The sequence below is a fragment of the Saccopteryx bilineata genome, chromosome 12 (assembly GCF_036850765.1).
Source record: "Saccopteryx bilineata isolate mSacBil1 chromosome 12, mSacBil1_pri_phased_curated, whole genome shotgun sequence".
Lineage (NCBI taxonomy): Eukaryota > Metazoa > Chordata > Mammalia > Chiroptera > Emballonuridae > Saccopteryx > Saccopteryx bilineata.
The window spans coordinates 7821054-7846666 of NC_089501.1; the positions used below are offsets into that span (position 1 = coordinate 7821054).

At 42.4% G+C, this 25613-nt stretch overlaps 1 protein-coding gene across 1 annotated transcript in view; it reads left to right on the plus strand.

Moving 5' to 3' along the window:
* SLC16A10 (solute carrier family 16 member 10) overlaps positions 1-25613 on the plus strand; it is a 157667-nt gene that overhangs the window by 71267 nt on the left and 60787 nt on the right. The window contains exons 2-3 of the mRNA XM_066247767.1: positions 5804-5948; positions 10778-11240. Of these exons, the coding sequence (XP_066103864.1) occupies positions 5804-5948; positions 10778-11240 (608 nt within the window). The remainder of the gene's footprint in view (positions 1-5803; positions 5949-10777; positions 11241-25613) is intronic.

The window sequence follows — 25613 nt, forward strand, 5'->3', positions numbered from 1 at the left end:
TTTGATCAGAAAATAGATCTAACTTCATCTATTGCTAATTATTGTAACAGAACACACTACTGGGATTTAACTAAGTCACTAAGATACAATAATGTGAAATTTAAAGGTGAGGTATTTTGTGTTCAAGAACTAGGTAGAAGCTCTAAAACCCATAAAAAGAATTTTAATGGGTCAAGGAAGAATATTTTGTGTGGATTCCTTCAGAAAATTATGCTGTGGCTTCCTTCTACCCCATGGAAGAAGTGAGCATGCGTGCTCTTTCATTTGCTGTCTTGTGAGAGGAGCTTTGAAAGGATCACTTAGAGATTCAAAGAATTGTCTTCAGTGTGCTCTCCTTCCTGGGAGTATGGCTATGCCTTTCTCTTCCCTCTCCCACAGGCGTGCATCTCCTAATTCTAAGGGTCCCCATGAGACTTGTAGCCAGGGGAGCAATGGGCAGTGGCTAATTGCCTGAACCTGTCCCCAAAGCCCCCTTTTCTCTGACTTCCAGTAAGCTGACAGCAGCCCCACCTTGGCTCACGTCTTCCCCATAATGTTTCTAGAGAGCCAGAGCAGCCCACCTAGTCTCTTCCCTGTTGATTGTTCTATCCTAGGCTCTTCCTTGTTTCACTGTTCCAGCTTTAATAAATGTACTCTCAAAAATATATATTATTTTAATTTAAAAGGTGCAGAGAATGGGGACCTGAATCCCTGGGAAAGAAGGAGAAAACTAGCTGGCTAACTGTTCCTATGGCAAGAGCTGTCCAACAGGTAGCTGTGTTGGAATTTGTTGTGTTTGTCAGGGCAAAAGAAATATAAGTGTTTCCTCCTGATTAGAGACAGGCCAGTGGAGGAGAGGGGCAGCCTGGGACTGTTGACTCCTGCCCAAATAAACTGCCTGGAAGGACAGCGGGGCTCCAATACTGAGTCTTTAAAATGACAGCCAGAAAACCAGGAGGCAGATGAATTATCCACATTGTTAGAGCTACAGCCAGAAAAAACTTTGAAGTGAGTCTCTGAAGAACACACAAAAGTACCTCTGAGCGCCCGACCTGTGGTGGCAAAGTGGATGAAGTGTCAACCTGGAATGCTGAGGTTGCCGGTTCAAAACCCAAAGCTCGCCTGTCCTGTGGTGGCACAGTGGATAAAGGCGTCGACCTGGAATACTGAGGTCGCAGGTTTGAAACCCTGGGCTTGTCTGGTCAAGGGACATGCAGGAAGCAACTAATACAGAACCCAGAGCTTGCCTGGTCAAGGCACATATGGGAGTTGATGCTTCCTGCTCCTTCCTTCTTCCCTCCCTCCCTCTCTCCCTTTCTCCTCCCTACTTCCTTCCCCTCTCTAAAATGAATAAATAAATTTTTTTAAAAAAAGAAGTACCTCTGAGAAAAAAGAGTCAGCTTTATACATCATCAGACAGTCCTTTTGGCAGGACCATTGAAGTTGGAATTTTCTTGCCTGCTTTTTTTCCAGAATACCTCTCTCCTGTGCCCACTTTGAAGAATAACAGCTGGATGGGAGGGAGAGGAGAAGTCATAGAGAAAAGATCAGAACTGATTTTATTCTCTTCCCAGAGGGGTTGGGAAAAAAAAGGTTTGATTATCAAGTGAAGATTGGTTTGTTAATTGAAGTGACCCCAGGTCTTTCTGTTACTTAACATTGGCTAGAAAAGTCATGTGGACCTGCTGAAGTGGACATACAGTGGCAGGAGAACATTTCCCCCTGCATAAATTTTAAGAGGATAATTGAGACAAAAATAAAGTTGTATTTTACAGTATCCAGCAGTTAGTACTTGTTCAATGGACATAAAAATCTGTAAAAATTTGCCTGACCTGTGGTGGTGCTGTGGATCAACTGTCGACCTGGAACGCTGAGGTCACCGGTTCAAAACCCTGGGCTTGCCCGGTCAAGGCACATGTGGGAGTTGATGCTTCCTGCTCCTCCCCCCTTTCTCTCTCTCTCTCTCTCTTCTCTAAAATGAATAAAAAAAATAAAAAAATCTGTAAAAATTTTCATATTTGGTATAGCAGATCAAAATCTATAGTAATGCATAAAGAATTGCTTTTATTCTTCTTTTTTTTTTTTTTTTTTTTTTTTTTGCATTTTTCTGAAGCTGGAAACAGGGAGATACAGTCAGACAGACTCCTGCATGCGCCCGACCGGGATCCACCCGGCACGCCCACCATGGGGCGATGCTCTGCCCACCAGGGGACGATGCTCTGCCCATCCTGGGCGTCGCCATGTTGCGACCAGAGCCACTCTAGCGCCTGAGGCAGAGGCCACAGAGCCATCCCCAGCGCCCGGGCCATCTTTGCTCCAATGGAGCCTTGGCTGCGGGAGGGGAAGAGAGAGACAGAGAGGAAAGCGCGGCGGAGGGGTGGAGAAGCAAATGGGCGCTTCTCCTGTGTGCCCTGGCCGGGAGCTTTTATTCTTGAAAGTACTTTGGCTTATATAATGATATGCTCTTGAATTTTTTTCTTTTTCTTTTTTTTAGAGAGAGACAGGAAGGGAGGGGGGAGGAGAGAGATGAGAAGCATGAACTCATAAAGTTGCTTCACTTTAGTTGCTTATTGATAGCTTCTATACGTGCCTTGACCGGAGGGCTCCAGCCCAGCCAGTGATCCCTTGCTCAAGCCATTGACCTTGGGCTCAAGGCAGCGACCTTTGGGCTCAAGCCAGTGACCCTGGGACCATGTCAATGATTCTGAGTCAAACTGGCACACCTATGCTCAAGCCAATGAGCCTGCACTTTAGCTGATAACCTCAGGGTTTCAAACCAGGGCCTTCAGCATCCTGGGTTGACACTCTATCCACTGCATCACCACTGATCAGGCATATGCTCTTGTATTTCTTAATGTGGTCTCCTGTTTAGTGTTAGCATTTTACTTAATTGTGAAAGAGCCTGTATCCAAAAATAGGTATTAAAATGTTATTCTTCTAGTCTGCTTAGGTTGTTTGGATTGTTTCATTAATATGATAGATGACTAAACTTTTTTGAATAAGATTAAATTATTACAAATTGGGGATATTTTGATATAAGATAATAAACTAAAAAACTTATTTCGCACCTGACCTGTGGTGGCACTGTGGATAAAGAGTTGACCTGGAACGCTGAGGTCACTGGTTGGAAACTCCTGGCCTGCCCAGTCAAGGCACATATGCGAAGCAATTACTACAAGTTGATGCTTCCCACTCCCCCTGCCTCCTCTTTCTCTTTCTGTCTCTCTCTCTCTCTCTCTCTCTCTCTGTCTTCCTCTCCTTTCTCTAATCAAATAAAATCTTAAAAAAAAAAATTCTTATTTCTCCTTAAGCAGACCCATACTAAACAGCTCTGCACATCTGGCACTGGAGCTGTGCTAACTCATCTGGCCAATTGCCTCTCTCTACTATCCACTTCTGAATTCTCCCAGCCCTCCCACTAACAACACCTTAGGTCATTGTTTGTACAGTCTCTTCATTGTGTTTTGTCTTAAGATCAGTCTGTTTCTGGTAAGTGAAGAAAGGAAATATAGCTGATTAAAATATACAGAGTAAAAGAAGTGTACAAGTGCAAAGAAATAAATGAAATTGGTAGTCTTGGACTTGGAAATTGGATAAAGCTTGACTTGGACATTGTTATTAAGAAATGATCATTTAAGCCTGACCAGGCAGTGGCGCAGTGGATAGAGCATCGGACTGGGATGCGGAGGACCCAGGTTTGAGACCCTGAGGTCACCAGCTTGAGTGCGGGCTCATCTGGTTTGAGCAAAGCTCACCAGCTTGGACCCAAGGTCGCTGGCTCGAGCAAGGGGTTACTTGGTCTGCTGAAGGCCCGCGGTCAAGGCACATATGAGAAAGCAATCAATGAACAACTAAGGTGTCACAGCAAAAAACTAATGATTGATGTTTCTCATCTCTCTCCGTTCCTGTCTGTCTGTCCCTATCTATCCCTCTCTCTGATTCTCTGTCTCTAAAAAAAAAAGAAAGAAAAAGAAATGATCATTTAAAACAAAAATTTTTTAAATTTATTGCTTTTAGAGCAAGAAAAGGAGTAGGAGTGGGAAGCATCAACTCTTATATGTGCCTTGACCAGGCAAGCCTGGAGTTTCAAACCAGAAACCTCAGCATTCAAGGTTGATGCTTTATCTACAGCACCACCACAGATCAGGCTTAAGAAGTGATCATTTGCAGAGTTTAGACGTCCTTTGCTGAGGAAATACAGTAATGTACTAAATGTTCAGAGCTTGATGGAGATTTGTAGATCATGTTTTATTTTATAAGATAATTTGTTGTTAAAATTCTAAATTATTAAGTGCTTCTGTGCTAGATACTGATGTATATAGATACATTTTCTCTAAACCTGAGTAATTCTGGAAACATTTATATGTTTGATTATCTTTTGAGGTAAGAAACAGACTTCGGGGAAGTGATTTGCCCAAAGATACATTGCAGTTACAGAGTTGGGGGATTTGGACCCAGATTCATGTGCCCTTAAGCCCCATTAGTTTATTATACTTTTAAAGATTTATAGATTTGATATCCTTTGAGATCACTCATTTCTTTGGCACAAAATTACAATTTTAACTCAGGATTTGTTTCTTTCTCTTTTGGTTTCCTTTTGTTTTGGTTTTTACAGAATCAGGACAGGAAAGTATGACTTCTTATTCTTAATATTTTAATTATGAAAGATAACATACTTTTAGAAAGGAGATAAAATGTAGGTAGGATTTGTAAATACTGTGAGTACCCAGTAACTATTATCCATGTCCACAAATAGCCTACCTGTGTATGACTTGATTCCCTTAGCACAAGAACTAAGCCCAGGCTCTAGAAAATGTTCAGTTCTTAAGTACTAAGTCCAAATGGTAATAATTCTTTCTTTCTTTCTCCTGGTAGTTAACAACTATCCTTACTTCAGTGGTCATAGTTTCTTTGCAGTTTTACTTCTTAAGGCATGTATTCCTGCCTGACCAGACGGTGGTACAGTGGATAGAGCAGAGGCCTGGGATGCTGAGGACCCAGGTTCAAAACCCTAAGGTCACTGGCTTGGAGACCAAGGTCACTGGCTGGAGCAAAGGGTCACTTGTTCTGCTGTAGCCCCCCAGTATAGGAACATATAAGAAAGCAATCAATGAACCACTAAGGTGCTGCAACTATGAGTTGATGCTTTTCATATCTCTCCCTTCCTGTCTGCTTCTCTCTCGCACTCTCGCTCTCTCTCGCTTAATTTGAGTAGTACGAATGTTCATATATGTCCTTGTGCCTCCTGACCATCCAGAATATGATCGTACATGTGTAAGGCAACATTAAAAAAAGACAAATGTATGTTGTTCTTGTTTCCATAAATTGGTTATCAAACAAACATTTTAAGTTAATAAAACTGGAACTGGAACTAATTTCATTTTTTTGGAAAAAAAACTCACTCCCAGGGATCAGTGAGCATGAAAAAAAACTACTCAAAGGGTTAAAAAAAATGGCATGCATTCCTAAATGTATCTCTTTTTTATTTTTAAATGAATTTCTTTTCATAGAGTAGAAGTTGCTTAAAACCATAGAAGTCAGGATAGAGATGAAAAGTGTTTGGGTCATAGAAGAATGTTTGATTTATTTAAGAATACAAACTTCAAGAATTTGATGAAACACAAACAATTGCTATGCTAAGGATTGGCCAGGCCATTGACCTATGATTCGTATTTGTTACTAATTTATTCCAACTTTTCCCCCATTCATCGATCTGGATAATATCTTTTCTGCATTAACATTTTCCTAAATATGTATTATAGCTTGTGGCGTAAGTGCGCATGTAATTTACCATGTTGTAATGTCCCTGTTCTTCTCGTTACAGCGTGGGTCAGTTCTCTCAGCATGGGGATGATTTTCTTTTGCTGCCCAATAGTCAGCGTCTTCACAGACATATTTGGTTGTCGGAAAACAGCTGTTGTGGGTGCTGCTGTTGGATTCATTGGACTTATGTCCAGTTCTTTTGTGAGGTGAGGACTTGGTTTCTTTATGTTGCTTTTCAAGAAATCTTAGATACCTTAAGGTTTTCCTTTCAGAAACTGTGCTGTTTACAAGGAAAAATCTTCCTTTCCGCTGCTTAAACTATAAGCAGTTGACTTACACACTGTTGTCTATAGCAGCAAATCAGAGCTTGAGAAATTGACTGCATTTGTTTGCAGCGCCCGAGAGTTAAATGTCAGTTGGGATATATATATGTTCCCTGGAGCAAGAAAAATGTTGCTCCTTTTGTTTTTTTCTGTTCACATAAAAATCCTAAAATAATTTGTAACAGTGAGTGTTGTCTAAAGCAATAACATTAAAGGTCAGCTCAGTCTGAGCCCAAAGGGAACAATAAGTGCTATGTTGAAGCAGTTGTTGATAGACTTGATATGAAATATTTTTATTAGTGAATCAAAACTTTGCTATTTATTTCAACCCAGGTAGAAAATTCCTTGTGTATTTTTTTAAAAAACATGCTAAAATTTAAAAAAATCATAGCAAAACAAAGTGTTCAAATGCAGCTTAAAATAAAAAACGTCAATACTCTTTCCCTGTGTCTGTTAAAAGATGTGCACTAAAGAAGATATTACTGGCCCTGGCCGGTTGGCTCAGCGGTAGAGCGTCGGCCTAGCGTGTGGAGGACCCGGGTTCGATTCCCGGACAGGGCACACAGGAGAAGCGCCCATTTGCTTCTCCACCCCTCCGCCGCGCTTTCCTCTCTGTCTCTCTCTTCCCCTCCCGCAGCCAAGGCTCCATTGGAGCAAAGATGGCCCGGGCGCTGGGGATGGCTCTGTGGCCTCTGCCTCAGGCGCTAGAGTGGCTCTGGTCGCAACATGGCAACGCCCAGGATGGGCAGAGCATCGCCCCCTGGTGGGCAGAGCATCGCCCCTGGTGGGCGTGCCGGGTGGATCCCGGTCGGGCGCATGCGGGAGTCTGTCTGACTGTCTCTCCCTGTTTCCAGCTTCAGAAAAATGAAAGGAGAAAAAAAAAAAAAGATATTACTGTATGAAGCACTTCTCCTTCCAGTTCTAGTTCTACTAGTAAATCGCCTGGCATCATCAGAACAATCCCTAGTTAGAGAAAGGCGGGTTTACTAGGTTGTTCTGGCTAACAGGAGGTGATTAAGAAGAAAACCTCATAAAATGATTTCCATCTTGTGTCTACTTTAGTGGTTTGTCTTCATTTCCTGCCTCTTTCCCTTCCCTAGCTATTTTCATGCACTAGTTGAAAAGCATTATTGAAGTCATTGGGGAAAAAACACACACATTTCTTGCCCTATTTTTTAAAAATTCTGGATTTAGTCAACAGAATCTTTAGTTTACTAATTTCACCCCTACCTACCCTTACCTACACCCCTTCCTCAACTCTAAACTGAGCCTCTTTCAAGTGCCTTTATGATTTTATTTCTTCTAAAATTGTCTTTTAAAGAAACAAAAACCAATTTTGTTTGAAATAAGATTATGCTTGGGAAATTCTGTGAAATCAATTCCCTTTAGTTCTTTCTTTGGCACTAATACAGCATTGTGCTAGATCACCACCTTGTCAGACACCTGTTTTGGTCGGGAGGCTTCCAGGTTCCCATTGTCAGCACTGGTGGCCCTTCCACTTGCTGAATGTGATAATACTCAGGCTTTGGTGAAGAAGAACCAGGAGGTAGAAAACCCATGGTATTTACTACCTCGTTTTGTAGACAAACACATATGTACAAACCTACTTATAGCAAACAGTTTTTTTCAAACTTTTTTGATGATTGAGAAATAAAAATTATGAAATGTGTTTTATACTACAACTCGGTTTTCTCTCTTTCTTCTCTCCCTACCGGAAACAAAATGTTTTGAAACCATATTTACCTTACTACATGTAATGCTCTCATATTTTCTATTTAGTTTCACTATTTAACCCACTGATAAAAAGCAATCAGACTTTTAGAGCAATATATATAGCCAGGAGAAATGTGATATAAATTCCAAGTGTCGAACAAGGGACCCACTTTTCCTTTAGTTCAAGTTCTGCCTTCTTAGGCAAGCCTTCTCCAGCAATCTCAGGTCGTGTGAATGTCCCTTCTCTGAATCCTTATTACACACATGACTGGTATCTTACTGATACACACTGCATGTATTCAGTTGTCAAACTTCAACAATTTGAACCATTTGTTACTGAGGTAGAAATTTAGGAGTGAAAAGGCCTCAGCAGCAGTGAAATGCCATCTTAAAGCTTATGTAATTTACTCTGTGGGAGAGATATGAAGCTAATCTCACCTAGCACTAAGCATTTTAAAATGTCATGCAAATAGTGGATCAAGCCTTGACCTGGAGTGCTGAGGTCGCTGGTTCAGAACCCGGGGCTTGCCCAGTCAAGGCACATATGGGAGTTGATGCTTCCTGCTCCTCCCCCCTTCTGTTTCTCTTTCTCTCTCTATCTCTCTCTCTGCTCTAAAAAAATAAATAAATAATTTAAAATGGCATGCAAAAGAATGTTTTCTGTTTGTATTTGTGGCTCCCTGGTTTTCTAGCTGATAATTTTACAGTGCTTATGGTATAACTGTATAGAAATTGATATTCATGATGCTACTGTGTTGTTGATACCATTTTTATTTTTATTTTTTTTTTGTATTTTTCTGAAGTTGGAAACAGGGAGGCAGTCAGACAGACTCCCGCATGCGCCCGACGAGGATCCACCTGGCATGCCCACCAGGGGGCGATGCTCTGCCTTTCTGGGGTGTTGCTCTGTTGCAACCAAAGCCACTCTAGCACCTGAGGCAGAGGCCATAGAGCCATCCTCAGCGCCTGGGCCAACTTTGCTCCAATGGAGCCCTGGCTGCGGGAGGGGAAGAGAGAGAGAGAGAGGAAGGAGAGGGGGAGGGGTGGAGAAGCAGATGGACGCTTCTCCTGTGTGCCCTGGCTGGGAATCAAACCCAGGACTCCTGCACGCCAGGCCTACGCTCTACCACTGAGCCAACCGGCCAGGGCTGATACCATTTTTTTTTTTTTTCTTTTCATTTTTCTGAAGCTGGAAACAGGGAGAGACAGTTAGACAGACTCCCGCATGCGCCCGACCGGGATCCACCCGGCACGCCCACCAGGGGCGACGCTCTGCCCACCAGGGGGCGATGCTCTGCCCCTCCGGGGCGTCGCTATGTTGCGACCAGAGCCACTCTAGCGCCTGGAGCAGAGGCCACAGAGCCATCCCCAGCGCCCGGGCCATCTTTGCTCCAATGGAGCCTTGGCTGCGGGAGGGGAAGAGAGAGACAGAGAGGAAAGCGCGGCGGAGGGGTGGAGAAGCAAATGGGCGCTTCTCCTGTGTGCCCTGGCCAGGAATCGAACCCGGGTCCTCCGCACGCTAGGCCGACGCTCTACCACTGAGCCAACCGGCCAGGGCTGATACCATTTTTAATATACACTTTGAAGAAGGCAGAGTAATGTACAATAGATTTTTCCGTTATAGTTAAATAAAAATAAAATTATAAATTAGTGCCTTAGGAAGTAAGTTGCAATTATCTGAAAAACTCTTTATGTGGAAAAACTGATGCAGAAATAAATGAAATAGTATTTGTATTTTGTCCTGTACTATATGGGGTAAATGTCTTATTTTACTAAGCCGACTATGAGTAGGGCATAACCACATTTTAAATATTTTTTTCACCAAGTACCTAGAACACAACAGCTGCTGAATATATGTTTATTGAATAAAGGGTGGAGATTCAGTAATGGGAGATCAGAGTGAGTCAAGTTAATCTGGGAGTGACTTTTGAGCCTGATTGAAAGATGCTGCTAGCTGTGGATTAATAGAGGGGAAAGGCCACCTGAGAGGGTTGCATGCATGCTTTAATCTTTATCAGATTCTCGAGTTCTTTGTGATTATCTCAGCATATTGCTGGACTACTGTTATTGTCCAAAATTTAATTATTAACCAACTTTATATTTGTGTCTAATAAATAGTTTCCCTTTACTACTTGATAATTAGCCTTTTGAATTGGACATTTCAAAGAAAAAAAAACTTGAGCACTTTTACTCCTTACATTAATTGTTTCAAAGAATGTAGTGATATGATCCTTTATTTTCATAAGAAATGTATAATTACATTACTTGGTTAAACTATAAAATTCTTAATCCTTTATTATTTTTTTTTGAGATGTACATGGCCTTAAAGCTTCCAGTCTGGGATCACCAATGAACAGGCTCTGTTTAGACTTCCTGCTGTCAGAAGATGGTTTCTTGTTGTCTTGCACAATACTGAGAACTGTGCAATACAGGGCAAAGGTTGGTCTGTAGCCCTTAGACCAGCAAAAATGAGACGCAACTGCTGTTCTGTACAAACCTGCTGACATGACCTTGGGGAGAAATATAGAATGTAGCTTTTTCTTTGACTAGATTGCTTAGTAAGTGCCTGGGAAAACTCCATGAAATAATGAGTTTTCATAGTTAAATTATAATTTTTTTTAAACTTTTTTTAAGAGTAAGTTTTTTGTTTGTTAGTTTAAGCACTGTGCTGTATGAGTTGTGGAGAGCACAACAGATTTACCCAGCGCTGCGTGCTTTACTGGGAACCCATGGAAACAGAAGGAGGAACAAAGTCACTGATCATGATAATGGTCATTTTTCACATAATTGAGGCTTTTGAATTAACCATTCAGATTATATAAAAATATTTTAGTGCTGCATTCTTGGTTTATTACGTTTTTCACCTGTGTTTAATTAAATTTTACTTGTAGAAAATACACTGATTAACTAAAGCCCCACTTATATGCGATAGTTTTATTCTACGAAGCACATGATAAAAATAATGAAAGCTGCTTTCCATCTTTTTCATCTTTACACAGTTCCATCGAACCTCTGTACCTTACGTATGGAATCATATTTGCCTGTGGCTGCTCCTTTGCATACCAGCCTTCATTGGTCATTTTGGGACACTATTTCAAGAAGCGCCTTGGACTGGTAAATGGCATTGTCACCGCTGGCAGCAGTATCTTCACAGTTTTGCTGCCTTTCCTTTTAAGATTTCTGACCGACAATGTGGGCCTCCTTCACACACTGAGGGTCCTCTGCATCTTCATGTTTGTTCTCTTTCTGGCTGGCTTTACTTACCGACCTCTTGCTTCCAGTGTCAGAGATAAAGAGAGCGGAATCAAAGGAGGCAACAGAGTCTCCCTCTTTTCCAGGAGAAAGTTCAGTCCTCCAAAAAAAATTTTCAATTTTGCCATCTTCAAAGTGACAGCTTATGCAGTGTGGGCAGTTGGAATACCAGTTGCACTTTTTGGATACTTTGTGCCTTATGTTCACTTGGTGAGTATGCTTCCTTGGTTTTGCTTGTAACAAAGATATTCTTTCATACTGGAAAACGTCTTAGAAGAGCAAGATAGATCAGGTGTTTGGCCTTAAATGTTATGCTGATTGCAATTCAGGAACTCCTGAATTTCAAGGTCTTTTAAGACAGGGTCAACATAGCCATCAGATCATTAAACAGAAGAAATGTTTAATGGTGTGCTTTGGTATTTTAAAAATCACCAAACCTAAACAAAGACAACTTAAAGACAGGAACAAATGACATCAATATGAAAAACTTTATAGGTCACTGTTGCTTCAGATGGCTTACAGATCATAGTCAGGGATAAAAATGGTGCAATGATTTTCCAACATCAATAAATTCTTTTTCAATAGATGGGTGCAGAAATTAGGTAAATAGTAAAAGCCAGTGGCCTTGACACAAAGAAGCATTACATTCATTTGTGAGATAATTCTGGGGAAACGGGAATTCTGTTCAACAGATTATTTGAGAAATGTTAGTAAGTTCCCAATGAGGGGAGAGGGAAGGGTTTCATAGGAAATTAAGATTTCAGGTGCTTAAGCAATTAAATTGCTTATATCAGTGTCAAAGGCAAATTCAGCTTCTTTATATTGAACCAATAATAAGCACTGTCTAAAATATTTGCCTCTGGCAGAATTTGCTCAAAATTGCATAATATGTCTTTTTCTTTTTTCTTAACTGTTGTGGCTGAAAAAATATATATATATTTATAGTTCAACATAGCTGATAAACAAAAATGATACTAGGATAAATTTCTCTTTTTTATTATACTATGTATGTGAACCCAGATCTTTTGTAGCTTTTAGTATACTTTTGGATGTTCATGCAATTTTTCTTGAGTTAAAAGTTTTAGTGAAAGTTCATAACACAGTTAAAAAAAATGACTGTACTCAAGGGGTCAGCTGGTAAACTACATCCTCAGCACTGTGGGTTCCTGTGCCCACTTCATTGAGGAATTAGGTTAAGGAAACATGAAGAGAGATGCCCCGGATCTAAGAGTAATTTTGATTTCTGAATTCTCCTTATTCTCTTTTTGTCAGAGGTGTTAGGGAAGCATCTGGGATGACCAATGGGGAGAAAAGAAGGACTAGTTTTTAGTACTCTGAGCCACTTGGTATTTTGAAACTGAGGTACTAGGTAAAATGACCTAGTATGTGGCCATATCTTTTTTTTTTTTTCTTCAGGAGAGAGAGATAGGCAGGAAGGGAGAGAGATGAGAAGCATCAACTTGTAGTTGCATCACTTTAGTTGTTTATTGAGTGTTTCTCACACATGCCCTGACTGGGGAGCTCCTGCCGAGCCATTGACCCCTTACTCAAACTAGTGCTACCTTGAGTTTCAAGACAATGACTTTTGAGTTCAAGCCAGTGACCAGGGGATCATGTCTATGATCCTACGGTCAAGCTGGATGGGCTCACCCTCAAGCTGGTGATCTCAGGGTTTCAAGCCTGGGTCCTCAGCGCCCCAGGTCAACACTCTATCCACTGTGCCATCACCAGTTAGGCATGTGGCTACATTTTGATCTAATGATTCACGTCACACATTTTTGAAAGGCATATCTGAACCATTGGAAACTATTTTTTGTTGGACTATAGATCCATTATGGCAGGATTAATTTCACCAACTACTTCTTTCATAGCTTCTGTAGTTAGTTATTTGTATGCCTTTTTCAAAGATGAGTAGATTTTAAGAAAAATTCTCTTTGGTACAAGGTGAACACACCCAGAGAAATCAAGTCTCTCACCTTTGCTAATACCAAACATTTACCCAAGGACAAGTAGTAGCTGATGGTCAAGTTATTTCTGGTAATGTATTTATAATTTGTAAAATAATTTAACATATCTTCATTTGACCCTCACAATAAATCTGTGAAGTAGGCAAAATAATAATCAGATTATGTTTTACAGACAGAAAATAGATCCATAATTAACAAAGATGTTAAATGACTTCCCAAGAGTAAGTGAGAGCAGGGGTTAGTTCCCTTCCACTGTGCTTACCTGGTGTTAGTTCCCTTCCACTGTACTTACCTGAGGTTGGTTCCCTTACACGGTGCTTACCTGGTGTTAGTTCCCTTCCACTGTGCTTACCTGGGGTTGGTTCCCTTCCACTGTGCTTACCTGGGGTTGGTTCCCTTCCACTGTGCTTACCTGGGGTTGGTTCCCTTCCACTGTGCTTACCTGGGGTTAGTTCCCTTCCACTGTGCTTACCTGGTGTTAGTTCCCTTCCACTGTGCTTACCTGGGGTTGGTTCCCTTCCACTGTGCTTGCCTGGGGTTAGTTCCCTTCCACTGTGCTTACCTGGGGTTGGTTCCCTTCCACTGTGCTTACCTGGGGTTAGTTCCCTTCCACTGTGCTTACCTGGTGTTAGTTCCCTTCCACTGTGCTTACCTGGGGTTGGTTCCCTTCCACTGTGCTTACCTGGTGTTAGTTCTCTTCCACTGTGCTTACCTGGGGTTGGTTCCCTTCCACTGTGCTTACCTGGGGTTGGTTCCCTTCCACTGTGCTTACCTGGGGTTGGTTCCCTTCCACTGTGCTTACCTGGGGTTGGTTCCCTTCCACTGTGCTTACCTGGGGTTGGTTCCCTTCCACTGTGCTTACCTGGGGTTGGTTCCCTTCCACTGTGCTTACCTGGGGTTGGTTCCCTTCCACTGTGCTTACCTGGTGGCAGATCTAGTACAGCCTTTCCTCGGAGCTTGTTAGGCCACTTCCTTGGATATTCAGCCAGATATGTCCATCTTATTGGGGGGAAAATGAGTATGCCTAAGAAAATTCAATAAATATGGTCCACTTTTTAATGGTCTTTTTCTTAAAGTAAATCAAATTTCTTAGTGGGTGATGAGTTAGACAGTGTTATAGATACTGTCATTATCAGGAGGCTATAAATCAGGTAGTACACAGAACAACAAGGTCTCTGTTAACTCTCATGAGAAACCAGGCCTTTAATCCTGCTTTTCCTCGTTTGGGCATGTTTTCTTAGAAAGGGTGCTGAAAGTTGGGATTTTCTCTTTGTCAAACTTAAGGCACTGAAAGCCACGTTGGAGAGGAAGCACCAGACAGTTAAGTGCCAAGTAGTATGTTTGAATCTCGTGTCTGATGGGTGCATTGAGCTTGTCACTGTGTTGTAACTGAAGGTTTGGATTAAGGACACAGTCCAGAAGTCATGGAATGGGACACCACTTTCCTCCTCAGAGGGGAAAAAGGTGTCTCGAATCTTTCCAAAGACTAGTAGATGATATACAATTCATATTAAGCCCTTTATTGATGTTAAAGGGCATAGACATGTAAGCATAAGAACCTGTCCTGGAGGAACATAAAATCTGGTAATGTAATAAAAACCATTATAGTTTGTAAAGGGCTTTAACATACATGATCTTATTTAAAAACAGTGCACTAGCTGTGATGTATCATCCTCATTTCATGGACAAGAAGACTGAAGCACTGAGAGATTTAAACGTTTGCCCAGGATCCAGAGATAGTGACGGCTAATTAGTGTAGTACTTTATGCAAGAGGCAGTGTTGTATGGTGGGTATTGGAAAAGGCTCTGAAATAGGACAAATTTGGATTTCAGTCCTGATTTTGTCGCTTATCAGTTGGACAATGTTGAGTAATTTCTGTAAGCATTAGTTTCATCTATAATATAGGGATAAACCTAATTTTGCAAAGTAGTAAGAATTAGAGAAAACGTGTAAAGCATCTATTCAGTTCTGGTATGAAAATGAGAGTTATTTTTAAGACAATGTGATTGCTGGTTGAATAGTTTTAGGAGTTGAGAGGACTGTAGAGTCAAAGCAAAAAGATGTTATCCATTTGGAAAAGTGGTTAGTAAAAACTTCACAGGATTAGAATCAGACCTTGAGCGTGAGATTTGGTGTTAAAACCAGATCCTTAATCAACTAGGGAAATTATTTATCTAGGTCTTCTTTATTTATTTCCTTTTTTTTTTTTTAGTTTCTTGGAGTGATACTGGTTAACAAAAATATATATAGGTTTGAGGTGCACAACTCTACAGCACATCATCTGTACACTTTATTGTGTCTTCACCACTGCAAGTCAAGTCTCTGTTCATCGTATCTAGGTCTTTAAAAATTCTAAGACCTTGTTTATTAGATTATGCACTATGATTTGAGAGGGAATGTGTATGCTATATAGCAATCTTGCTTGCAAATCAAGGTTGGAGGTTTTTTCTTGTAGTAGTTCACTTTTAAAATGAGGAATCATATTGCTCCTTGGAAACTGTCAGATTATCTTTTCTAGGCTTACCCACTTTTTTTTTTTTTTTTTTTTTTTTTTTTACAGAGGCAGAGATAGACAGGGATAGACAGGAACGGAGAGAGATGAGAAGCATCAATCATCAGTTTCTCGTTGCGCGTTGCAACTTCTTAGTTGTTCATTGATTGCTTTCTCACATGTGCCTTGACCACGGGCCTTCAGCAGACCGAGTAACCCCCTGCTGGAGCCAGTGACCTTGGGTCTAAACTGGTGAGCTCTTTGCTCAAGCCAGATGAGCCCGTGCTCAAGCTGGCGACCTCGGGGTCTCGAACCTGGGTCCTTTCGTATCCCAGTCCGACGCTCTATCCACTGCACCACCACCTGGTCAGGCTAGGCTTACCCACTTATAATCTCCATTGTAAGGGTACAAGTCTTACAGATCCATTTAGGTGAGACCTGAATTTCTAAATAACCATTTCTAGTAGCAGCTGCTTTAGTTTTTATGAGGTGCCCTTGTTGCCTGAGAGTTTTGTTTTGTTTTCTGGGTTAAGGTTTTTGTTTTGTTTTTTTAGGTGAGAAGAGGGGAGATAGGAAACAGACTCCTGCATGTGCCCCAACTTGGATCCACTTGGCAACCCTGTCTGGGGCTGATGCTGGAGCACCAGACTATTTTTAGCACCTGGCTCAGACCACCCGAGCTATTCCAATGCCTGGGACCATGCTCGAACCTATCGAGCCACTGGCTATAGGAGGGGAAAGGGGGAGAACAGGGAGGGGAGGGGAAGAGAAGCAGATGGTCACTTCTCCTGAGTGCCCTGACCAGGAATCGAACCTGGGACGTCCATACACTGGGCTGGCACTCTATCCACTAAGCCACCAGCCAGGGCCTGGGCTAAGTTTTTATGGCTCCTTCTTATCCAGTTTCTCTTCATTAGCTTCCAGAAGCATATACTCTCAGTTTTCCTCCTACTTTTCTATTGTTCCTTCTTAGTTTCTTGGCTGGTTTCTTCTTTTTCACCCTGATTCCTGAATATCAGCTTGCCCCTTGATCTTTTTATTCCACTGGTGGTTTCATATAGCAGTTAATTTCCTCACCATTTTAATCTTTAAAATTCTCTGCTGTGATGCCATCATGATTTTTCACATTCTGTGCTTGGAGGACATTATGGTATTCATAGTCATTAAACACTTTTAACAAATAAGCTCAAACTCAACAAACCTCAGAATAATTGAAATAACACTAATGCCATCTGTTGATGGAGGAAAGAGTTGTTGTGTTTTGCTTTGAACCACAGCTTTATATGCATGTGTTGAAATTATAACCTGATAAAATAGAAGAAATTTCTGTATCTCTGTCGTAAGAATAAAGAAGGAGGGAAAAGGAAGTCTTGGTGGCCATCCTCATTAGCAAGGAAAGCTAGACAATTGGTGTTCACCCTACTGTGTAGGAACTGAAAATCTCAAAGAGCCTTAGGTGGTGTGTAAGAATAGGATGAGGATGCAAGAGCCATTGGCCAACCACAAGTCTAAATAGCTTTGGTAGAGCACTGACCACAAGCAGTGACAATGATGAGATAACTTTTCTGAGTGGTTTCTCAGGCTCAATCCTCAATATGAGGGTGGTAGGTGATAAATTAGTTTTAATTGCTTCAAATCTCTCCACTTCTCAGCTTTGGAAACAGCTATTTAGTACTTGTATTCTTTGACTCTATAACAATATCATAGTTGGGTAGCTCTAGTGTTGAGGGTTTTTTATTTTTTATTTTTTTCCCTATTTTTTTATTTTTTTTATTTTTATTTTTTTTACAGAGGCAGAGATAGACAGGGACAGACAGACAGGAACGGAGAGAGAGATGAGAAGCATCAATCATCAGTTTCTCGTTGCGCGTTGCGACTTCTTAGTTGTTCATTGATTGCTTTCTCATATGTGCCTTGACCGCGGGCCTTCAGCAGACTGAGTAACCCCCTGCTGGAGCCAGCGACCTTGGGTCTAAGCTGGTGAGTTCTTTGCTCAAGTCAGATGAGCCCGCGCTCAAGCTGGCGACCTCGGGGTCTCGAACCTGGGTCCTTCCGCATCCCAGTCCGACGCTCTATCCACTGCGCCACCACCTGGTCAGGCTTATTTTTTTATTTTATATATTTTTATTTTTTTACAGAGACAGAAAATCAGAGAGAGGGATAGACAGGGGCAGGCAGACAGGAATGGAGAGATAAGAAGCATCAATCATTAGTTTTTCGTTGCACGTTACGACATCTTAGTTGTTCATTGATTGCTTTCTCATATGTGCCTTGATCGTGGGGCTACAGCAGACCGAGTAACCCCTTGCTTGAGCCAGCGACCTTGGGTCCAAGCTTGTGAGCTTTGCTCAAACCAGATGAGCCCGCGTTCAAGCTGGCGACCTCGGGGTCTTGAACCTGGGTCCTCTGCATCCCAGTCCAACACTATCCACTGCGCCACCGCCTGGTCAGGCTAGTGTTTAGGTTTAAATCCATATAGTTCTCTCTCAGAAGATAACTGACTCATGTTGAAATCTGCAGTATAGGTATATTAAGCCTGTTTTAAAAAAAAACTTCATAAGATATGTGTCAGTTTTATAGCAGACAGTAATCTATTCTTCTCAAAAGAAACTTTGACCTGATAAAAGGATCTTACTTGCCTGATATTATGATTAAAGACACAATCATTTGCCTGCTGACAGGACTATAAAGTAGACATCAAGACCAGTTGTAACCGGGAACAAACAAGTTGTATTTTTTAATTAGAAATGAAAACTTGAAACAAGCCAATAAGTTTGGCATGTAATGCCTCAAGAGATATTTAATAGCTTTGATTAATGCCAAATGCTCTCATGGGTCAATAATGGAATGTAGCTATTAGACCTCACTAGCTAGGGCATCTCTGTTCATGTTGTGCTCCAAGCAGGAATACTACTCCAATTCCAGAGCTCAAGGGCAAAATGGGAGTAGCGTGCAAGCTTTTAACTCTTTGTGGCTTCCTCAGAGAGAGATTCAGGTTACTTTTATCAAGACTGTATCGGCCCTGGCCAGTTGGCTCAGTGGTAGAGCGTCGGCCTGGCGTGCAGGAGTCCCGGGTTCGATTCCTGGCCAGGACACAAAGGAGAAGCACCCATCTGCTTCTCCACCCCTCCCCCTCTCCTTCCTCTCTGTCTCTCTCTTCCCCTCCCGCAGCCAAGGCTCCATTGGAGCAAAGCTGGCCTCTGCCTCAGGCGCTAGAATGGCTCTGGTTGCAACAGAGCGACACCCCAGAGGGGCAGAGCATCGCCCCCTGGTGGGTATGCCAGGTAGATCCCAGTTGGACGCTTGCGGGAGTCTATCTGACTGCCTCCCCATTTCCAACTTCAGAAAAATACAAAACAAAACAAAGACTGTATCATGTGTCAAGCATTTTTACAAAAATTTCACAAGGTTGAGTATAATAAGTAAATACATACTTAGATCTAGAAATGACTCTGCTAAGCTATGCTTATTCAAGGTCACTCACTGAGAGTTGGGATTTGAACACAGGTCCCAGACTATAAGTCTCATGCTCTTTTTATGAAAAAGTGTGCTGTTTCTTCATTGGGTCAGAAGTGGAATGCTGCCTGTTATGAGCTACTCTGGACCTGGACCAGAGTTTTCATTGCCTTGCAAGTTTTCCTTTTATTCTCAAGGGCTCTCTGGGAAATCTCCAAGTTAGTTTGGAGTTTAAAAAGAGTTATTTTAGAATTTGATTTTTGGAAGTTTGTCAAAAATACCAAAAGGTTTGGACACTTTACTAAATAAATAAGGATCACAGATTATTATGAAGCAATATTATATATTTTACCAGAGGGATAATAAAAGATTACAAAGACAAAATTTAGAAAGTTAGCTCTTACCATTGAGAAGATCCAGTTTTCTTAAGTAATCAAAGACCTGATTAAGACAATTTGAAACACAGAAAGTTATTTTGAGGAAACACAGAATTTTACTTTCACAAATTTTTTCTCAAAAAGCAAAAGCTTTAGCAAATAAAATTAAGTTTTAGTTTTATATAAATATACCATTGATATTAAAGGTTAATTTAAAAAACCCTAATAATAATAATTCCGTTTTTAGCTTGCTTAATAACACAAGGTAAAATTCTCTTTCTCTCTTCAACTTTTTGTATACAGTTAGCTTATCTTTTGTAACCAGAAATTCTAGTTTAGTTGGTTTTTTTTATTGATTTTTAGAGAGAGAGAGAGAGAGAGAGAGAGAGAAGGGGAGAGGAGCAGGAAGCATCAACTCCCATATGTGCCTTGACCAGGCAAGCCCAAGGTTTCGAACTGGCGACCTCAGTGTTCCAGGTCGACGCTCTATCCCACTGCGCCACCACAGGTCAGGCAGAAATTCTAGTTTAGACAAAATGATTCTCATTTCTCTTAACAATGCATCTTCATTTCTCATACCTTTTTGTAGCTAAAAACACATCCTACTTTCCTTGTGGTCTGCAAGACTAGGAGGCTTGGCTTTGGGTGAAACTGTTTGCAAATTCAGTTGGCTCCAGGCAGTGGGTGTGCGGCAAGATTTTTTTTTTTTAAGTGAGAGAAAGAGTGATAGACTCCACCTGTGCCCTGACCCACCTGCAAACCCCGTCTGGGGCCTTACCTGTGGTGGCGCAGTGGATAAAGCATCAACCTGGAAACGCTGAGGTTGCCGGTTCAAAACCCTGGGCTTGGCTGGTCAAGGCACATATGGGAGTTGATGCTTCCTGCTCCTCCCCCTTTTTCTCTCCCCTCTCTATAATGAATAAATAAAATCTTAAAAAAAAAACAAAACCCATCTGGGGCCTACCTATCCTCAACGGCTGGGGCTGACACTCAAACCAACCTGAGCCACAAACTGCAAGAGGGGAAGAGAGAGATATGGAAGAGGGAGAGGAAGAGAGGCAGATGGTCACTTCTCATGTGTGTCCTGACTAGGGATTGAACCCAGGACATCTGCATGCCGGGCTGACACTCTGTCCACTGACTCAACTATCCAGGACCTGCAAGAATTTTCTTTCTTTCTTTTTTTTTTTGAAGTGAGAAGCAGGGAGGCAGAGAGACCAACTCCTGGCATGCACCTGACCTGGATCCACCTGGCAAGCCCACTAGGGGGCAATGCTCTGCCCATCTTGGGTGTTGCAACCAGAGCCATTCTAGCATTCTAGCCATGGAGCCATCCTCAGCACCCGGACCAATTTTACTCCAATGGAGCCTTGGCTGTGGGAGGGGAAGAGAGAGATAAGAGAAAGGAGGAGGGGAAGGGTGGAGAAGCAGATGGGCACTTCTCCTGTGTGCCCTGACTAGGAATTGAACCCGGGATATCTACACGCCAGGCTGATGCTCTTCCACTGAGTCAACCGGCCAGGGCCACCTGCAAAAATTTTTAAAACAGTCAGGTATTTCATGTTTAGTCAGGTATTTCAAGTGAAAAAAATGACAACAGCCAACACAACAATAGCCAGTCTGGTGTGAATGTCCTGTCTTGAATCATAAATATATAGGTCATATAATAGAGTTGCACCTTATTGATCATGCCACATAATAGGGTTGCATCTGATTGGTTAATTCTTGGTACCAGAAATTTTTTTTATTTTTATACAGAGACAGAGAGAGTCACAGAGAGGGATAGATAGGGACAGACAGACAGGAACGGAGAGAGATTAGAAGCATCAATCATTAGTTTTTTGTTGCGACACCTTAGTTGTTCATTGATTGCTTTCTCATATGTGCCTTGACCGTGGGCCTTCAGCAGACCGAGTAACCCCTTGCTCAAGCCAGCTACCTTGGGTTCAAGCTGGTGAGCTTTGCTCAAACCAGATGAGCCTGCACTCAAGCTGGTGACCTTGGGTCTCAAACCTGGGTCCTCTGCGTCCCAGTCCGACGCTCTATCCACTGCGCCACTGTCTGGTCAAGCCAGAAATCTTTATATATAAGTATAGGCACTTGATTATTTTAAAAAGTCACTTTGGAGCAAAAACGGCAGGTTATCACTATTATTTATTTACTTATATTTTGGTAAGTCAATCAAAATTATACCTTTTTTTTGTCAGATCAGCAAGAAATATATTTTTTGGTTTGTCTCAGAATTTTAGTAATTAGTTTATGTGTACATGAGATAAAAAAGGTTGAAAATCACTGCTTTAACTAGTTAGTTGGACCTGGGTAGAATTGTCTCCCATCTCAAGCTGATCAGCCCTGCAGAGGAAAGTGATTTAGACCTGGAGCTGAACTCGAAGAGAGGAGAGTGAAACCAGGAGGGATTTACCAATGTCTTGAGGAAACTGTGAGAAAGTGAACTCAAAATGGGGTTTGTGGGCTCTGTGCCTGTGTTTTTCACTGCCCCAGAATACCATCACAGGATCACTTAGTTTTGAAGCTGTCACCAAATCTGTTACCAAAGTTCAACTGGGTATCACTAGCCGGATAGCTTGGTTGGTTAGAACATCATCCTGAAGGGCAAAGGTGGCCATTCAGTCCCCTATCAGGGCACATACAAAAGGAACAGCTCAACAGCTTATGTCCCACCCCACCCCCAATCTCTCACTGAAATCAGTAAATAAGAATTATATTTAAAAATTCAGCTGAGTAAATTTGAAGATCTAATTGTTATTGCCTGTCTTGTTGATGATAATAGCCAATCTAACAGGTGTGAGGCGATATCTCATTGTAGTTTTGATTTGCATTTCCCTAATAGCTAGTGAAGATGAGCATCTTTACATATATCTGTTGGCTGTTTGTATGTGTTCATGGGAGAGGTGTCTATTCAGGTCCTTTGCCCATTTTTTAATTGGATTATTTATCTGTTTGGTTGAGTGGGTTTTTTTGTTTTTTCATTTTTCCGAAGCTGGAGACAGGGAGGCAGTCAGACTCCCACATGCGCCCGACCGGGATCTACCCAGCATGCCCACCAGGGGGCGATGCTCTGCCCATCTGGGGCGTCGCTCTGTTGCATCCAGAGCTATTTCAGCGCCTGAGGCAGAGGCCACAGAGCCATCCTCAGCACCCGGGCCATCTTTGCTCCAATGGAGCCTCGGCTGCGGGAGGGGAAGAGAGAGACAGAGAGGAAGGAGAGGGGGAGGGGTGGAGAAGCAGATGGGTGCTTCTCCGGTGTGCCCTGGCCAGGAATCGAACCCGGGACTCCTGCACGCCAGGCCGAAGCTCTACCACTGAGCCAACCGGCCAGGGCTGGTTTGAGTTTTATAAGTTTTTTATATATTTGGGTATCAACCCCTTGTAGGAACTGTTGTTTGTGAATATCATCTCTCATTCTTTTAGCTGCCTTTTTTTTTTTTAGAGAGACAGAGAGAGAGTCAGAGAGAGGGATAGAAAGGGACAGACAGAAACGGAGAGAGATGAGAAGCATCAATCATTAGTTTTTTGTTACGACACCTTAGTTGTTCATTTATTACTTTCTCCTATGTGCCTTGACCACGGGGCTTCAGCAGACCGAGTAATCCCTTGCTCGAGCCAGCGACCTTGGGTCCAAGCTGGTGAGCTTTGCTCAAACCAGATGAGCCCACGCTCAAGCTAGCGAGCTCGGAGGCTCAAACCTGGGTCCTCCACATCCCAGTCCGACGCTCTATCCACTGCGCCACTGCCTGGTCAATCTTTTTGACTGCCTTTTTGTTTTGTTGTTGGTTACTTCTGCTGTGCAAAAGCTTTTTAGTTTGAGAAAGTCTCATTTGTATATCTTTGCTTTTACTTCCTTTGCCTCTGGGGTTAAATTAAAATATTCTCTATGACCAAGCTGCATGAGTTTAGTACCTCTTTTCTTCTATGTAATTTATTGTTCCAGATCTCATATTTTGAATGAATTTTTGTACATGGGGACAAATTATAATCTAGTTTTATTCTTTTGCATGTGACTTTCTAATTTTCTCAGCACCATTTATTGAAGAGACTTTCTTACATTGATAGTGAACTTTTTTTGATTGTGCACACAAAAGATTAATGTAGACATATTAAAGGAGACTCATCTTGGCCCTCCTATTCTTCTGAGGAGGCTGATCATCCTGGGGCTTGTCAACCTGGGAGGCATGATTTCCCATGTTAATTTTAGTTTTTGTTGTTAATTTTAGTTTTTTCTTTGAGAGCTATAGAGTTTGAACAAATTTCTAGGGAAAATAAGCATTTATGTACACTGTCTAAAAGATGAGCCAGATTTGGTGGATATCCCTGTAGGACTGCTTCATGCCCTAGAGGAAATTTTTTTTTTTTTTTTTTTTGTATTTTTCTGAAGCTGGAAACAGGGAGAGACAGTCAGACAGACTCCCGCATGCGCCCAACCGGGATCCACCCGGCACGCCCACCAGGGAGCGACGCTCTGCCCACCAGGGGGCGATGCTCTGCTCCTCCAGGGCGTCGCTCTGTCGCGACCAGAGCCACTCTAGCGCCTGGGGCAGAGGCCAAGGAGCCATCCCCAGCGCCCGGGCCATCTTTGCTTCAATGGAGCCTCGGCTGCAGGAGGGGAAGAGAGAGACAGAGAGGAAGGAGAGGGGGAGGGGTGGAGAAGCAGATGGGCACTTCTCCTGTGTGCCCTGGCCAGAAATCGAACCCGGGACTTCTGCACGCCAGGCCGACGCTCTAGCACTGAGCCAAACGGCCAGGGCCCCTAGAGGAAATTTTTTCTCAGGCAACCACACAAAGATTGTTAGCCACAAGAATACCTAAGCAAGGACCAGCAAGAGCTTACCAGGTGCCACTGCAACTACTGTGCTTTTTAAGACATGGGCCCCACTCTCTGGGTGAACCCATTCCAAGGCCCCCTGCCCTTTACAATGATAAGTGAGCTCTCCTGGGGCTCCCACCAGCTTCTCTGGGATTGGTTGCATTACCATAGATACCTTGCACCACCCATCTTTGCCACTTTGGATTTCAGGATCTGAAACAACTGTCATCACCCTGCTGACTTCAGAAGCAAGTGTCCTCTCTCTTTTCAAGCTAAAGAAAGTTCAGTCTCTCATTTAACCAGCATAGATTTTGTTCAGACTCTCAGTAAGCAATCCAATTAAAAGCTGAAATTAAAAGCAGCAACCCATTTCCCCTTCCCCTGGATTATTTCAACGGTATTCACCTTGAAGATTTTCTAGAAACAGCTCAAAGTCAGGACCCTAAAGCCGGATGACTGGGATACTGGGAATAGTAACCCAAGTTCAACCAAAGCATAGTGGAAGCTGGTGTGGCACAAATGGGTCCTTGCTGGTACATATTGCTGGGTCTGGGTCTACAGGGTGGTCCTGCCTACTAGGTCAAGTAAATATCACTGTAAGAAATATCCAAACCTGTAGAAAATTTTTATGAGTTTATTTGAGCCAAACTGATGACAGTTGCCAGGAGGCAAGATCTCAAATACTATGGAAAATGATAGTTTTACAGTACTGTTTATTTATTTTTAGTAGGATGTAGTGGATTTGCTCACAGTTTGCAAGACTTCCGTGTGGCATTCAACATAGTTTGTGGTGCAGGAAAATTCTCACATGTCAGGTCTCCTTAATGATATTTTAAAACATGCTACTTCAGGCCCTGGCCGGTTGGCTCAGCAGTATAGCGTCGGCCTGGTTTGTGGAAGTCCTGGGTTTGATTCTGGCCAGGGCACACAGGAGAAGTACCCATCTGCTTCTCCATCCTTCCCTCTCTCATTTCTCTCTATCTCTTCCCCTCCTGCAGCCAAGGCTCCATTGGAGCAAAGTTGGCCCAAGAGTTGAGGATGGCTCCATGGCCTCAGCCTCAGGCACTAGAATGGCTCCAATTGTAGCGGAGCAACGCCCCAGATGGGCCCAGCATCGCCTCCTGGTGGGCATGCTGGGTGGATCTTGGTCTGGCACATGAGGGAGTATGTCTGTCTGCCCCCCCACACTTCTCACTTCTGAAAATACAAAAACAAAAAACCAACCCCCCCCCCCCAAAAAAAACATGCTACTTCAGCCCTGGCTGGGCAGCTTAGTTGGTTAGAGCATCATCCCAATGCACCAAGATTGTAGATTCCATTCCCAGTCAAGGGCACAGGCAAGAATCAATGAATGCACACCTAAGTGGAACAACAAATCAATGTTTCTCTCTCACTCTTCCTCTCCCTCTAAAATCAATAAAGTTTTAAAAATAATAATTAAAACACACTACTTCAAATGATCCCAT